This window comes from Pseudophryne corroboree, chromosome 1 (assembly GCF_028390025.1).
Source record: "Pseudophryne corroboree isolate aPseCor3 chromosome 1, aPseCor3.hap2, whole genome shotgun sequence".
Taxonomy (NCBI): domain Eukaryota; kingdom Metazoa; phylum Chordata; class Amphibia; order Anura; family Myobatrachidae; genus Pseudophryne; species Pseudophryne corroboree.
The window spans coordinates 1,062,785,270-1,062,800,513 of record NC_086444.1 but is presented as its reverse complement, the minus strand read 5'-3'; the positions used below and the strand labels follow the sequence as shown (position 1 = coordinate 1,062,800,513).

General features: G+C 38.3%; 1 protein-coding gene across 5 annotated transcripts in view; it reads right to left on the bottom strand.

Annotated features, from left to right (window-relative positions):
• LNX1 (ligand of numb-protein X 1) overlaps positions 1-15,244 on the bottom strand; it is a 291,491-nt gene that overhangs the window by 262,356 nt on the left and 13,891 nt on the right. For 4 of the 5 annotated variants that reach the window (XM_063920925.1, XM_063920923.1, XM_063920924.1 and 1 more), the window contains exon 2: positions 14,356-14,807. In XM_063920925.1, the coding sequence (XP_063776995.1) occupies positions 14,356-14,750 (395 nt within the window). In that variant the 5' untranslated portion in view covers positions 14,751-14,807. Of the gene's footprint in view, positions 1-14,355; positions 14,808-15,244 lie in introns of those variants that run through there. The other variant, XM_063920929.1, reaches the window with a different exon arrangement.

Below are 15,244 nucleotides of genomic sequence, written 5' to 3'. Positions count from 1 at the left end.
AGAACAAACTCCGCTGTGGGCTTAATACCACATGATATATAACACACAAGTGCCCCCGGCAATTTCTCCAAACCTCCGGCAGATCTCCTGAGACAGGACCTCAGCCCCGTGCCGCTGGACCGCTGGATACAGCCGCCGCACGTCGGGACACCGTCACCCGTCGATAACCACCGAGGCAGGAGGGGGCACGACCACACACGTCAGCAAGCCACGCCCCTACGCGTTTCGTCACAGACTTCGTCAGAGGGCTGGCTTGCTGAACGTCGGACATTACCTTTTAAAACAGTTCTCACCAATCAGCTACTTCCAATGATTAAAATACACACAGTGCACGCACCATAGACCGTCCATGTCTGGAGACAAGTGTCTTTCATTAAGTTAATTAAAACAATTAACTGGCTGGTAGTTTAAACAAATATTTTTATTATTAACATACTGCAGTTAGCTCGAATAAAACCCAGATTTAAAGAGTGCTATCCTGCTTATTGCAGTTTAATCGATCCTTTAAGGGTAAATAATAATTTAGTTATATGAGCGGTAATTGTGAATAACAAGATGATTAATCAACAATTAAGATTGACATTCGCCAGTCTAGTGTGGGAGCACTTTACAAGAGATTTCACAGAAACAAAATGACCCACTTCTACTAAAATGTTTCATTTAGTCCTAAGCATATTAAGATGAAATATTTAACAGCATTAAATCAGCACTTTATGTAACCCTTATTTACTTTATAAAGGGCCACGCGTATAAAAGATATAAATGGCATAAATGGCAACAGGTATAAGGGACATACTAATTGACATTTCTACATATAGTAACTTCCTATAAATGATTGCACACGAGTAACATGCTGAACATTCTGCTCAGCTAGTATTCATAAGTTACTATTTAATTAAGATTGACTGGTCACTATATTTTCAAAAAAATTATTATATTTTCAAAAAATTACCAAAAGATTACCAAAGTCAGAGGCGGTATTAATATGGGGGAACACTCAGACTACAGGATTTTTCCAAACCTCATATTCACCGTTCCTCAATAAATGGTGTCAATTCATAATTTTCGTTTAACCCTTTTGGTATCAAGGTATTTAGTGTTATTATCCAAAAGGTTTCCCTTTTAATCAGTTTTTTGTCACGACTGCCTCCTCTTTGGTCTTGCATCACTTGTTCAATTCCCTTGAATTTCAATCCCTTTGGGTCACTGTTGTGATGTTTATGAAAGTGTCTCGGCACACTATGGTTCATTACCCCATTTTTAATATTCCGCAGATGCTCGAGGACCCTGATTTTTAAAGGTCTTTTGGTCTTCCCTATATATTTAAGCCCACATGGGCACATCAGCATGTAGATAATATAGCATGAATTGCAATTAATAAAAGAATTAATCAGATGTTGTTCATTTGATATATTACCTTCAAAATATTTTGCACCTTTTAATCCCTGTGGGCATATTTTACATGATCCGCATGGATAAAATCCTTTTATATTTCCAAGTATTAACTTATTACTTGGTATGCGATCATCTGACACCTTTTGTAAACAGCTCTTTGAAATCATACTTTTTATTGTCTTAGCTCTCCTATAGACAATAGTGGGCTTAGTGGGAAGATTTTTACCTAATATCGGATCCATTTGCAATATGTGCCAATTTTTCCGTAAAATCTTCTCTACTGTCTTATTCGCATCATTAAATTGCGTACTAAAGGGGCATAATAGTTTTGAATCATCCTCCCCCCATTTCTTTTTTTCTTTATATTGAAGCAATTCTTCCCTCTCCTTATTTCTAGCTGTACATTTTGCTCTTTCTACTAGGCTGGTGGGATAACCCCTGTCATGGAATCTATTGCTATAAATGGTAGATTGTTCTTCATATTTTTCTATTCTAGAGCAATTCCTTCTCAGTCGTGTAAATTGTGAAAGAGGTATATTTTCTTTCCATCTGCCCAGATGACAGCTATCAAACTGCAAATAGCTATTGCTGTCAACCTTTTTAAAGTGTGTTGATGTTTCCACTACTCCAGTATAGACTGATTGTGATGAATCAAGTACCAAATCAAGGAATTCTATTCGCTCCCCACCTATAGTATGTGTGAATTTGAGATTAAATTCATTTATATTGATTTTACTCATAAAATTTTCAAATTCAACTTCATTACTATCCCAAATAATTAGGATATCATCAATATATCTCTTAAAAATGACAAGATGTTCTTTCATATCTCCAATCAGTATTTCACTTTCCCACTGACCCATGTAAAGGTTAGCTAGACTTGGGGCACAAATACTGCCCATCGCAGTCCCGCACAGTTGTATAAACCACTCATCTAGGAAGGTAAAGTAATTATGTTTCAACACAAATTCCAAACAATTACACAGGAAGTTGATCATATGTTCAGTCATTTCGGGATCATTGATCAGGGTTTGTCTTACAGCTTCTACTCCCTTTTTATGGGGGATAGCTGTATACAGAGATTGTACATCAATTGAGCACCACAAGTACTTTTTTTGCCACTCTATACCTCTGACTAATTGCAAAACTTGAGTGGAATCCTGAACATAAGATTCTAATTTTACCACATATTTTTTCAAAAATATTTCTATATATTCAGAGAGTCTAGACGTCAGTGATCCAATTCCACTAATAATGGGGCGACCTGGGGGATGAGACAGATTTTTATGAATCTTAGGGATATGGTAAAAGGTTGCCACTCTTGGGTTCTTGTTAAGCAGATAATTATATTCCTCTAAGTTGATACTGCCATTCTTTAGACCTTCAGTTAGTAGTACTTCAAGTTCTTCTAGGAACACATTTGTAGGATCCTTTTCAAGTTTAGAATAAGAGACTTTATCTAATAAAAGATTATATGCCTCTTTTTCATAGTACTCTCTATCCATAACCACTACCCCCCCCCCCCTTTATCAGCATTTTTAATGATTAAATTTTTATTATCAGCCAGTCCTTTCAATGCTTCAAATTCCTTTTTTGTTAGATTTTTATTTTTCAGGGAGCAAGGGATTTTGTCTATGTCATTCTTCACTATTTTAGAGAATAATTCTATATAGGGACCCTTTGATTCAACAGGATAATAGGTAGATTTTGATTTTAAACCAGATAATGAGCTTGTGCTCAAATTCTTATTTTCCCAGTTCCTAATGGGTGCATCTGATTTTCTCAGAAAATGGCGTTTTAGCGTCAAATTTCTCATATAAAGGTCTAAATCTATATACAAATTAAATTTATTTGGACCACAGGAGGGGGCATAATTCAGACCTTTTTTCAAAACAACCTTTTCCACAGGTGTCAGGGCAGTACTTGAGATGTTAAAAATGCCCTCATCCATATTTTCAGCTACAGGTTTCTCACCTTTGCCTCTCTTCTTGGTAGCTCTTCTACCTCTTTTTCTGCCCATCTTCTTTTCACTCCTCCTGGGGAGCCTGGCAACTCTTTTAATGTCTGGTGTCCCAACCTGTCTTTCCATTGGTTTCCTTGTTCTAAAAAAACCTCTCTATCATTAGTTCCATACGAATTAAGTCTCTCAAACCTATTCCTATGTACAAAACCTCTTGGTCTCTCAGTGGCAACATATTTACCAGTACGTTTGGGATATTCCCATTGGTTCCCGTAGTTTGAATTTTTCCGTTCCCGCCACTGTCTATCCCTCTCTCTACCCTCCCATTGCTGGGGGCGACTATTTTGCCAGCGTCTTGGTTGTTCCCTTCTGGAATCATATCTAACCCTTTGGGAAAATTGTTCTCTTTGTATAACATTAACTTTTTTATTTCTATTCATGGGAATAGGTTTGAGAGACTTAATTCGTATGGAACTAATGATAGAGAGGTTTTTTTGACGCTAAAACGCCATTTTCTGAGAAAATCAGATGCACCCATTAGGAACTGGGAAAATAAGAATTTGAGCACAAGCTCATTATCTGGTTTAAAATCAAAATCTACCTATTATCCTGTTGAATCAAAGGGTCCCTATATAGAATTATTCTCTAAAATAGTGAAGAATGACATAGACAAAATCCCTTGCTCCCTGAAAAATAAAAATCTAACAAAAAAGGAATTTGAAGCATTGAAAGGACTGGCTGATAATAAAAATTTAATCATTAAAAATGCTGATAAAGGGGGGGGGGGGTAGTGGTTATGGATAGAGAGTACTATGAAAAAGAGGCATATAATCTTTTATTAGATAAAGTCTCTTATTCTAAACTTGAAAAGGATCCTACAAATGTGTTCCTAGAAGAACTTGAAGTACTACTAACTGAAGGTCTAAAGAATGGCAGTATCAACTTAGAGGAATATAATTATCTGCTTAACAAGAACCCAAGAGTGGCAACCTTTTACCATATCCCTAAGATTCATAAAAATCTGTCTCATCCCCCAGGTCGCCCCATTATTAGTGGAATTGGATCACTGACGTCTAGACTCTCTGAATATATAGAAATATTTTTGAAAAAATATGTGGTAAAATTAGAATCTTATGTTCAGGATTCCACTCAAGTTTTGCAATTAGTCAGAGGTATAGAGTGGCAAAAAAAGTACTTGTGGTGCTCAATTGATGTACAATCTCTGTATACAGCTATCCCCCATAAAAAGGGAGTAGAAGCTGTAAGACAAACCCTGATCAATGATCCCGAAATGACTGAACATATGATCAACTTCCTGTGTAATTGTTTGGAATTTGTGTTGAAACATAATTACTTTACCTTCCTAGATGAGTGGTTTATACAACTGTGCGGGACTGCGATGGGCAGTATTTGTGCCCCAAGTCTAGCTAACCTTTACATGGGTCAGTGGGAAAGTGAAATACTGATTGGAGATATGAAAGAACATCTTGTCATTTTTAAGAGATATATTGATGATATCCTAATTATTTGGGATAGTAATGAAGTTGAATTTGAAAATTTTATGAGTAAAATCAATATAAATGAATTTAATCTCAAATTCACACATACTATAGGTGGGGAGCGAATAGAATTCCTTGATTTGGTACTTGATTCATCACAATCAGTCTATACTGGAGTAGTGGAAACATCAACACACTTTAAAAAGGTTGACAGCAATAGCTATTTGCAGTTTGATAGCTGTCATCTGGGCAGATGGAAAGAAAATATACCTCTTTCACAATTTACACGACTGAGAAGGAATTGCTCTAGAATAGAAAAATATGAAGAACAATCTACCATTTATAGCAATAGATTCCATGACAGGGGTTATCCCACCAGCCTAGTAGAAAGAGCAAAATGTACAGCTAGAAATAAGGAGAGGGAAGAATTGCTTCAATATAAAGAAAAAAAGAAATGGGGGGAGGATGATTCAAAACTATTATGCCCCTTTAGTACGCAATTTAATGATGCGAATAAGACAGTAGAGAAGATTTTACGGAAAAATTGGCACATATTGCAAATGGATCCGATATTAGGTAAAAATCTTCCCACTAAGCCCACTATTGTCTATAGGAGAGCTAAGACAATAAAAAGTATGATTTCAAAGAGCTGTTTACAAAAGGTGTCAGATGATCGCATACCAAGTAATAAGTTAATACTTGGAAATATAAAAGGATTTTATCCATGCGGATCATGTAAAATATGCCCACAGGGATTAAAAGGTGCAAAATATTTTGAAGGTAATATATCAAATGAACAACATCTGATTAATTCTTTTATTAATTGCAATTCATGCTATATTATCTACATGCTGATGTGCCCATGTGGGCTTAAATATATAGGGAAGACCAAAAGACCTTTAAAAATCAGGGTCCTCGAGCATCTGCGGAATATTAAAAATGGGGTAATGAACCATAGTGTGCCGAGACACTTTCATAAACATCACAACAGTGACCCAAAGGGATTGAAATTCAAGGGAATTGAACAAGTGATGCAAGACCAAAGAGGAGGCAGTCGTGACAAAAAACTGATTAAAAGGGAAACCTTTTGGATAATAACACTAAATACCTTGATACCAAAAGGGTTAAACGAAAATTATGAATTGACACCATTTATTGAGGAACGGTGAATATGAGGTTTGGAAAAATCCTGTAGTCTGAGTGTTCCCCCATATTAATACCGCCTCTGACTTTGGTAATCTTTTGGTAATTTTTTGAAAATATAATAATTTTTTTGAAAATATAGTGACCAGTCAATCTTAATTAAATAGTAACTTATGAATACTAGCTGAGCAGAATGTTCAGCATGTTACTCGTGTGCAATCATTTATAGGAAGTTACTATATGTAGAAATGTCAATTAGTATGTCCCTTATACCTGTTGCCATTTATGCCATTTATATCTTTTATACGCGTGGCCCTTTATAAAGTAAATAAGGGTTACATAAAGTGCTGATTTAATGCTGTTAAATATTTCATCTTAATATGCTTAGGACTAAATGAAACATTTTAGTAGAAGTGGGTCATTTTGTTTCTGTGAAATCTCTTGTAAAGTGCTCCCACACTAGACTGGCGAATGTCAATCTTAATTGTTGATTAATCATCTTGTTATTCACAATTACCGCTCATATAACTAAATTATTATTTACCCTTAAAGGATCGATTAAACTGCAATAAGCAGGATAGCACTCTTTAAATCTGGGTTTTATTCGAGCTAACTGCAGTATGTTAATAATAAAAATATTTGTTTAAACTACCAGCCAGTTAATTGTTTTAATTAACTTAATGAAAGACACTTGTCTCCAGACATGGACGGTCTATGGTGCGTGCACTGTGTGTATTTTAATCATTGGAAGTAGCTGATTGGTGAGAACTGTTTTAAAAGGTAATGTCCGACGTTCAGCAAGCCAGCCCTCTGACGAAGTCTGTGACGAAACGCGTAGGGGCGTGGCTTGCTGACGTGTGTGGTCGTGCCCCCTCCTGCCTCGGTGGTTATCGACGGGTGACGGTGTCCCGACGTGCGGCGGCTGTATCCAGCGGTCCAGCGGCACGGGGCTGAGGTCCTGTCTCAGGAGATCTGCCGGAGGTTTGGAGAAATTGCCGGGGGCACTTGTGTGTTATATATCATGTGGTATTAAGCCCACAGCGGAGTTTGTTCTGGTACGGGCATATATCGCTGTGTTTTAAACTGCAGTGGCAGTGTGCTTTTATAATTAAAAATTGATTTTGCACTATGAAGCGCCCCCCCTGTCTCTCTTTTTATATATATATATATATATATATATATATATATATATATATATATATATATATATATATATATATATATATATTATATTAAAAAAACACACACAAATAAATAAATATATAGATATATACACATACACACACACACACACACACACACACACACACACACTACAACATTTCAATTACATCCGTAAAATTTAAAATTAATATAATTTCTGTTGTGTAGCTACAACCTGTCAAAGTCAAAGTCAAAAATTACATAGAGAACATACAAACTACACACATTTAAGTCGCTATACTTGCAAATACGCGCAGCAAGCACAGCAAAATATGGTAACACACGCATTTACACGGACATGCCACAGAGCTGGATTCGACACTTATTTCATACAGTACATAATTATAATAATATCAAGCGCCAGACATCATGATGATTTAAAATTACCTAATGAATTAATGTCATGAATGTGTATTATTTGAACGGAACCAGATACACCTGTCATGTTTACTATTAAAACAAGCAGATTGGTGTGTAGATTAATTTGATACTTGTTATTAAGTTGTGGGACATTGCAGCGGATAATTATGATTACATGTATAAAAGCTAAAATGACTTCTATTAGAACATTAGAAGCTCCAAACAGATCATGAACAGGAAACTCAGGCCAGCCCCTTTGGATGTCTTCAAGGCTGAATCTGATTACCATATACAAAGGAACTGGTGACTCATCATGAGTCCCCTCCCCCAGAAACTAGATGAGACATAAGCTGACCACACAGGAGGTCAGTTACTTGCTTTTTGGTCTCAGAGGATGATGGAGGATTTGCTGGCAGTTCAGTTCCTGTATTTATTTACAGAGAGAGGGAGACATAAGCTGCATTGGAGGGAATGGTAACTGTATCGCTGGCATGTAACTGAAACTGCATATAACTGTATGTAATTGTATGTTCTAACTGTTTACTGTGTGAGTTGTATTCATGTAATTATAGGTATACTGTACTTTGTAATATATATTGAATCCATATCCTTTTAACAACAAATATATACATCAATGAGCTTTGGAACTCAGATAATGTGTGGGTGTATTGTTTTCTCTTATGGGATACAGTGTTTTGCGATGTACAGCGCACTTTTATCGTATATATGGTAGTAAGAGGTGCAGGCATTTACAATATATATTAGAGCGGGCATTTTAAATATTTGTGAGAAATCAATTTGGCATTCTTAGATGAGGGCTCTTACGGGATATCAGGGTCTTAATGATGCACTGTACATTACAAATGTGGCTGTAATTGACCGGCTCCAATGGACGCATTGAGAAGCTGATGAAAATAACATTCACGTTAATGTATTTTTGTGTTATCAGTAAGCCAATGATATGAAATTCAAGGGACAATGCGTTTCTCATAATATTTAAGATGCTAAAATGTATTTTTATTGTTGCAAAACAAGGTTCAAATAAGTCATATTGTGTTTGATTCAGATTGGATTGTTTATCTGTTTAAGTAGGTTTAAAAGTATATTTAAAAGTTGCTGCATAGCCTTAATATAGTGGGTTTTTTTTTAACTCAGGCCTAAAATAACTTCAGGTGCTTGTATGATGTGTGATTTCTTTGTGACAAAGGAAGCCGCATGGTCTGTCCTCCATTTTGGACTAACCACATGGCCTGTCCACCATTTTGTGTAACCCTCATGGATGTGGAAGGGGGAGGAGCAGCGGCCATTTTGGGAAGGTCATTTTTCTAAATGGCTGATTTTCACTGCTCAGAATAGTCAGCTTTCCTTGGTCACATCAAAAACACCATTTATGAGTTACCAATGCATTTAACCCATGCCATAGTCAGTTACAAATAGTTTCAGCTGGGCCTAGTGAGAGTTAAGAGATGAATACTTGATGTAAGAATTACACACACACACACACAAAAAAAAAGTTTTTTTTCCTTTTACCTCTAGGATTTAGTAACTCTGCTTGCTAGTTTAGGATAGCCATTGAAATGTTAATTAACCTGTCCCACTACCCTCTTGAACAGGCATATGAACCTCTGCTGATATGCAAATTAGAAGCACTGAATGAGTCTCAGGAGACCAGTGAATGGTACATATATAATATTATTATAATTATGTGTATATTTATATCAGTGTATGTTCTGCAAGATAGCTATCCAATCTGAATCATATCATTTAAATTATTGATTATTGCTAGAGTCATTATAGATCTGTGTGAAATAGGATACATTTGTTGCTATATAGTTAAAACTAAAATAAATATTTAAGGAAGTAAGCGTAAAGCACAAACACAGTCTGGCCTAGTTGTAAAGGTTTATACGGAACAAGTGTGTGTTGTGTTTAGTGGGCAATAGTAGTTTTTATTGCTCACATTTATAGAAGCTGTGTGATTTGATTTATTGTGGACGCAGGGTTTTGTACACGTGTCTCGGACGGGTGGTCTTCAGTATACCGGCGCCGGGATCCCGACAGCCGGCATACCGACACTTATTCTCCCTCGTGGGGGTCCACGACCCCCCTGGAGGGAGAATAAAATAGCATGGCGCACGTAGCGCGCCACCGTGCCCGTAGCATGGCGAGCGCAGCAAGCCCGCAAGGTGCTCATTTGCGCTAGCCACACTGTTGGTAAGCCGGCGGTTGGGCTCCCGGCGCCGGTATGCTGGTCACCGGGAGCCCGACTGCCGGCATACCGTAGTGAACCCGTCTCGGACACAGTACGGAACTGCACATGCGGCGTAAGAGGCACGCACGATCACGTGTTTATGCAAATTGCGTAAGAATATGGGCGCTAAGTACAAATTACACAATAATTCATTTAGTTTAAAGGTGGGACAGTATCTACGCTACAATAGCACAAAACTACCCGGTTTCTGAAAAAAATTTGTATAAAAACACAATTTAGTATAAATAATTTTTTTAAAACCTGTATTGCCTCTGGAGTAAAGCTGCCAACTTGAATGAATCCAAATTTTCTGTACAGAAAAACAAAGTGTATTTGAGTGAGCGAACGCAGGAGTGAGTGGATACTGAACCCAAGAACTGAAGTGGTCTGAAGTGGTAACACTGGGTTAGTAGAGGCCCGGTGGCGTAGGGTTCGCTACCCTGCGTTATTAGGAACTGAAGTGGTCTGAAGTGATCCCATACAACTGAAGTGGTCTAAAGTGGTCTGGAGTGGTCTAGGCTAAAGTGGTCTACAGCAATTGTATGTCATATAGATAACTAGTATCTATAGGCTGTGCTATTGCATCGCATGTCCGTTTGTTCTGCACAGCACAACGTGATACCATTGTGTCATTTGCGCTGTGGAAGAGCATACGCAGACGTGATTGTATAGACAAAGGGGTTTTTCTTTGACAACGTCGGGAAATCTCCCTGGTGGGCTTCACTGGAAAGGGTGAAGGATAGTTATCTAATTTCTCTGTTTTTCACCCTATAAACAATTCCTGTTGAAAGATACAGAAAAGGAATTTTTCGCTGCCTCTCTCAGGAAAATATTCCAAACAGAACTTCCACCGAAAGAAATTACGGTGTTGTAAGGTCTGATAGGAGCCCTAAGTTGAGTACATTGCGATCCGCTACCAACAGTGTATCGTTGTACTGGCCAGCGTGGGTGAGAGTGGGTGGAAGTGCTCGGAGAACTTTCACCGTCGCCTTATATTGGGTATTTTGGTGTTTGTGGGAAAAGGCCCACAATTATGGGAGCCAGTTGCTCAAGTAAGGGACGTTTAACCAGGGTTCAGGTTGAAGAGCCGCGGCCCAGGGGGTCAGCGAAGTTTAAAGGAAAAAGTATTATGTGTGGGAAATATGGTCCACACGCTGAAGACTTTTTGTCTGAATGGGAACGTATGACTGACAAAGATAGGGAACCATTCCCTAAGGTGAGCAGCTTTGAACCAGAGGTATTGTAGAACTTAAGGATAAGAATATGTCTGATAAAATCCCGAAAAACAAAGGGTCAGACATACAAATTGTTTAAACCTGTGACAGCAAGAGGGGTTGGTGAGTTTGATCCTAAGGTATTGCAGGTGGTATGTCTAACCAAAGTCATATAAGACAAGAATGGAAATATAAGAACTGTTTGAACTTGTAGCAACAATAAATAAGTAGAAAAAAAAAAGAGAATGCAAGTACACCGCCTTATGTAGATGTGGAAGCAGTGACGGCCAGCATACAAACTATAGAAAATATGAAAAATATGAAAAATATGACTGTAACCTATATATGTACTAATGAATGTTGAAGTTTTATTTAGGAGGAGAAGGTGACCTGATCGTTTTCAGCCATTTCTCATGCACCCAGAGGAGTATCCAACCGGTAAAAGAAGAGCAGTAGCCTGTGGGAAAGTGGCTGAGACCAGTGGAACAGGTAAGTATGGTATCATTCGTGTACATATATAGTAAAACAAATAAATAAATAAAACAAAAAAAATAATCAAGAAAGTAACGTCAGAAATGGAGAAAAACCTGTCCGTACATTATTTGCCAGTAGGAAAGCGTACAGAGACAAGGTAACCCCAGGCAGAGCCGGCCCTAACCAATATGATGCCCTAGGCAAGATTTTGGCTGGTGCCCCCTAGCACCGCCGCTAGTTCTGCAAGAGATGCCTGGTATGAGTCAGCTGGCAGCTCTGCTAACGTCGGGCGCCTTTTGTTTATGAAAATGCATCTTATTTGCATTACTATGTGGCTAGGATGCACAAGCAGCTTCTGCTGATTAAAATGATATGCAGCATGCCTATATTCTGTGTGTGACTGCGGCTGTATCTGTATACGAAACGCTACATTACAGTGATTTCCAGGAATACACACAGAATATAGGCATGCCGCATATCATTTTAATCAGCAGAAGCTGCTGGTGCCCCTAAGCATACTAAATGCCCTAGGCATTTGCCTAGTTTGCCTATGCCTAAGGCCGGCTCTGACCCCAGGGTATTTCTTTCAGTTACCATATAAGAAGTATTCATTCCTAGTAATGCCCTTAGTAAAGATGAGCTTGGAAATGTTTGTTGGACCACGTACAGTCCCTTAATACGGGATGAGAAGGATTGAATGAAATACTTTGCATGACCTAGAAGCTTGTAAAAAAATTTTTTGTTTTTGTATTTTGCAGAAATAGAAAACTCTCCATCTGGATAAGACCACTGGTAAACACTAATTCGGCAAGTGGGAGGTGGCTGTCTCTGTGCAAATGGACGGGCTCAATAAGGCATTGAGTGTCAGGGTGCAGACTTCTTTGCAAAATTGGAAAGGTCACAGTAGCTAATTTTAGATAGTGTGCTATTGAACATCACAAGAATAGTGTTTTAGGCGCAGAGAACAACAGGTGGAGAGGTTGAGGACGGTAAATATACTAGCACATACAGGAAAGACCCATCAGTCCAAACCCCAGATCCCTAATGGTCAATAATATATGTTACACTTGTAGGAAGGAAGGGCATTTTGCCAGAGATTGTAGGAGTAGTAGGACACATAGTCAATATAGATCCCCTAGACAGAAAACACAAGCCACATTATTAAACACATAGACGGGACCAAGGGACATATAGTAAGGAATCATAAGCCATATAGAAAACACAGATTCGGTTAATGGGAAGAACAGAATAAATGCAACTTACTAATGTTACATTTCACTGTTCTAGATGCATGTCCATCACAGGTAGAGAAAATTAACTCACAGATACCGGGTTCCCTATGAACTTAGGATGGACAGGACACTGGATTGATGGCTGGGATAGTCCCAGTAGAGATAAGACACACAGAATTTTTTTTTTTAAGGGGTATAGACCAAGTAGAGAATCACTTCCCCGTAGTGCCCAATCCAGTTGTCAAATTTTTTATAAAATCTTCTCCACCTTTACAAACTCATCTGTCACCAACCTCTATTCTGTTTCTCTACAGTTTTCCTCTTCATCTTTTGCGTTCACACAGGCTGGTACAATACATGGACCCAAGTACAGTTCAAACTCCACATGCCTAGGGCCTTCAGAGTTCTGCCCAAACCCAGTATATCTCAACAGCACGATGACACTATTACTGCAGTGTGCCTTGTCATGCACAAAGGGTGGAAAATGGGAATACTGGTGAAGGGAAATTTTGTATAGACACTGATATGCCTGTTGGTGAATGGCAAACCTGACATTTTCTTTTACATTTTCTTCTTCTTTCTCTCCTCTAGAGATGTTTTTTTTTTTTCTTTTTTTCTTTTTCTTTTTGAGTTATGCTCATGGTACTCTACATTGCAAACACACGATAGTTAAATTAAGATACAAAAATTTGTGTTCCCTGCAGGAAGAGGCAGTCTGGAGGACAAAGGGGTTTGCATACCAAATAAAACATTGCTTCAAAAGATATTATTCGGCATAAGTAATTTCTTCTTATTATCTTTATTCACAAGGCACCAAAGTGACCGCCGTGCCATACAGGGTACACATAGAAACAATGAGAGTAGGAGCAGCATTAATGGATAGACTGAACCAGGGAGAGGCAATAGAGAGGAAGGCAAGAGAAGAGGACGTTACAGTAGCCTATGGAGAAAATGATGAGTGCATTGGTGAGAGTTTTGGTGACATCACTTGTGATGAAGGACTGGATCTAAGAGATGTGGAAGCAATAACATTTAGATATGACCTGAGTGTGGAGAGGAAAGAAGAGAGCAGTGCCATGAATGACATGAGACAGCATACTTGGCATTCAAGACAAGTGGATTTTATGAAAATAGAGAGATGAGAGGGGCAAGATGTGGAGGGACCCTGGAAGGAGAGAAAACAAATTATTTTTGCCATGTTAACCTGCAGTGGTGGAGATGGCGTATAAGCAGTTAAAAATGCAGGATGGATGAATATAGGTCTGGCAAGAGAGGTAGATTGTAGTGTTGCCAGTGTACAGATGACATTGGACACTGAAAGAAATTATGAGATTTCCAAGGAAAGAGGTGTAGCGGGAGAAGAGAAGTGGCTTGAGAATGGTTTCCGGTGGGACACATAGAGGTAGCTGAAGGAAGTGGGATGTGGAATCAGAGGTAGAGACTGAAAAAATGCAGTTCATGAGGTGTGAGGATGACCCATGATAGTACAGAGCTGCAGAGCCTAATAGAGTGGAGGAGAGGATGGTAACAATGTTGAAGGCAATAGACAGATCAAGGAGAATAAGGAGAGAGAAGACCCTGGTTTGAAATTGTATAACAGATAGTACTAAACAATGAGGCCTACCTGTTCAGGAGGTGATCCTCTAGGTCACATCGTTGAAGAACATCTTCACAATATTCTGATAAAGGGCAGTTAACCATAAGTTTATCCAACAAGTTCTTTACCAGCACTGTTGACTTTTTGCAAGACTGTAGCATGACGTGTTTTCGATCCATGGGGCAAAAGTTCTCATGGAGAAGGAAGTTAGTGAGGCAGAGAGTGCAGTACGTATGACCGCATGGAGTGTCCAGCGGTTGTATGAGTGCATGTAGACAGATATGGCAAATGAGATCATCATCCACTTCTTCAGTATATCGGTAAAAGTGGTTTTCTTCAGTAGAATGCTGCTGCCCACACACAGCACATAAAGGCAGAGGAAGGTCATTCTCCAGCATTTCAATCCCATCTACAGACTCCATAATGAAGGTTCAAAATGCTTTTGCAGTATGTTCCAAGGAGACTGTTGGAAAAGTGACCTTGGGTATAAACAAAACAGAACAAAACATGAAAACAACCAAAAAGGGAAAGAATATTTTTTTAAGTTGCGATTATCATGGGAAAGCCTTTGCATAATCATCCCTTATTACATACATTTTTGGAGAAATGTATTATTCAAAAGTTACAGAAAAATGTGTAAACATGTCATTAGGTGGAATGTAGAACATTCCCGCAGGTCTTGCTCAGCACGGTGTTCTATAAAGCTTTTTGTTATACAAAATAAACCACTTCAGATTGCAATAAGAGCAGTGACAACTGCAGGCTATATGCATAAACTATTCAATACTGCTGAAGGTGGGCAGGAATGCAGTTTGTTGTATTGTAAAACATTGCACAGATTAATTATATGTCAATTTACACAACATAATAGAAGATGACAGCTGCCCATTAAATTCAATAGAAATACTTTTAGCTA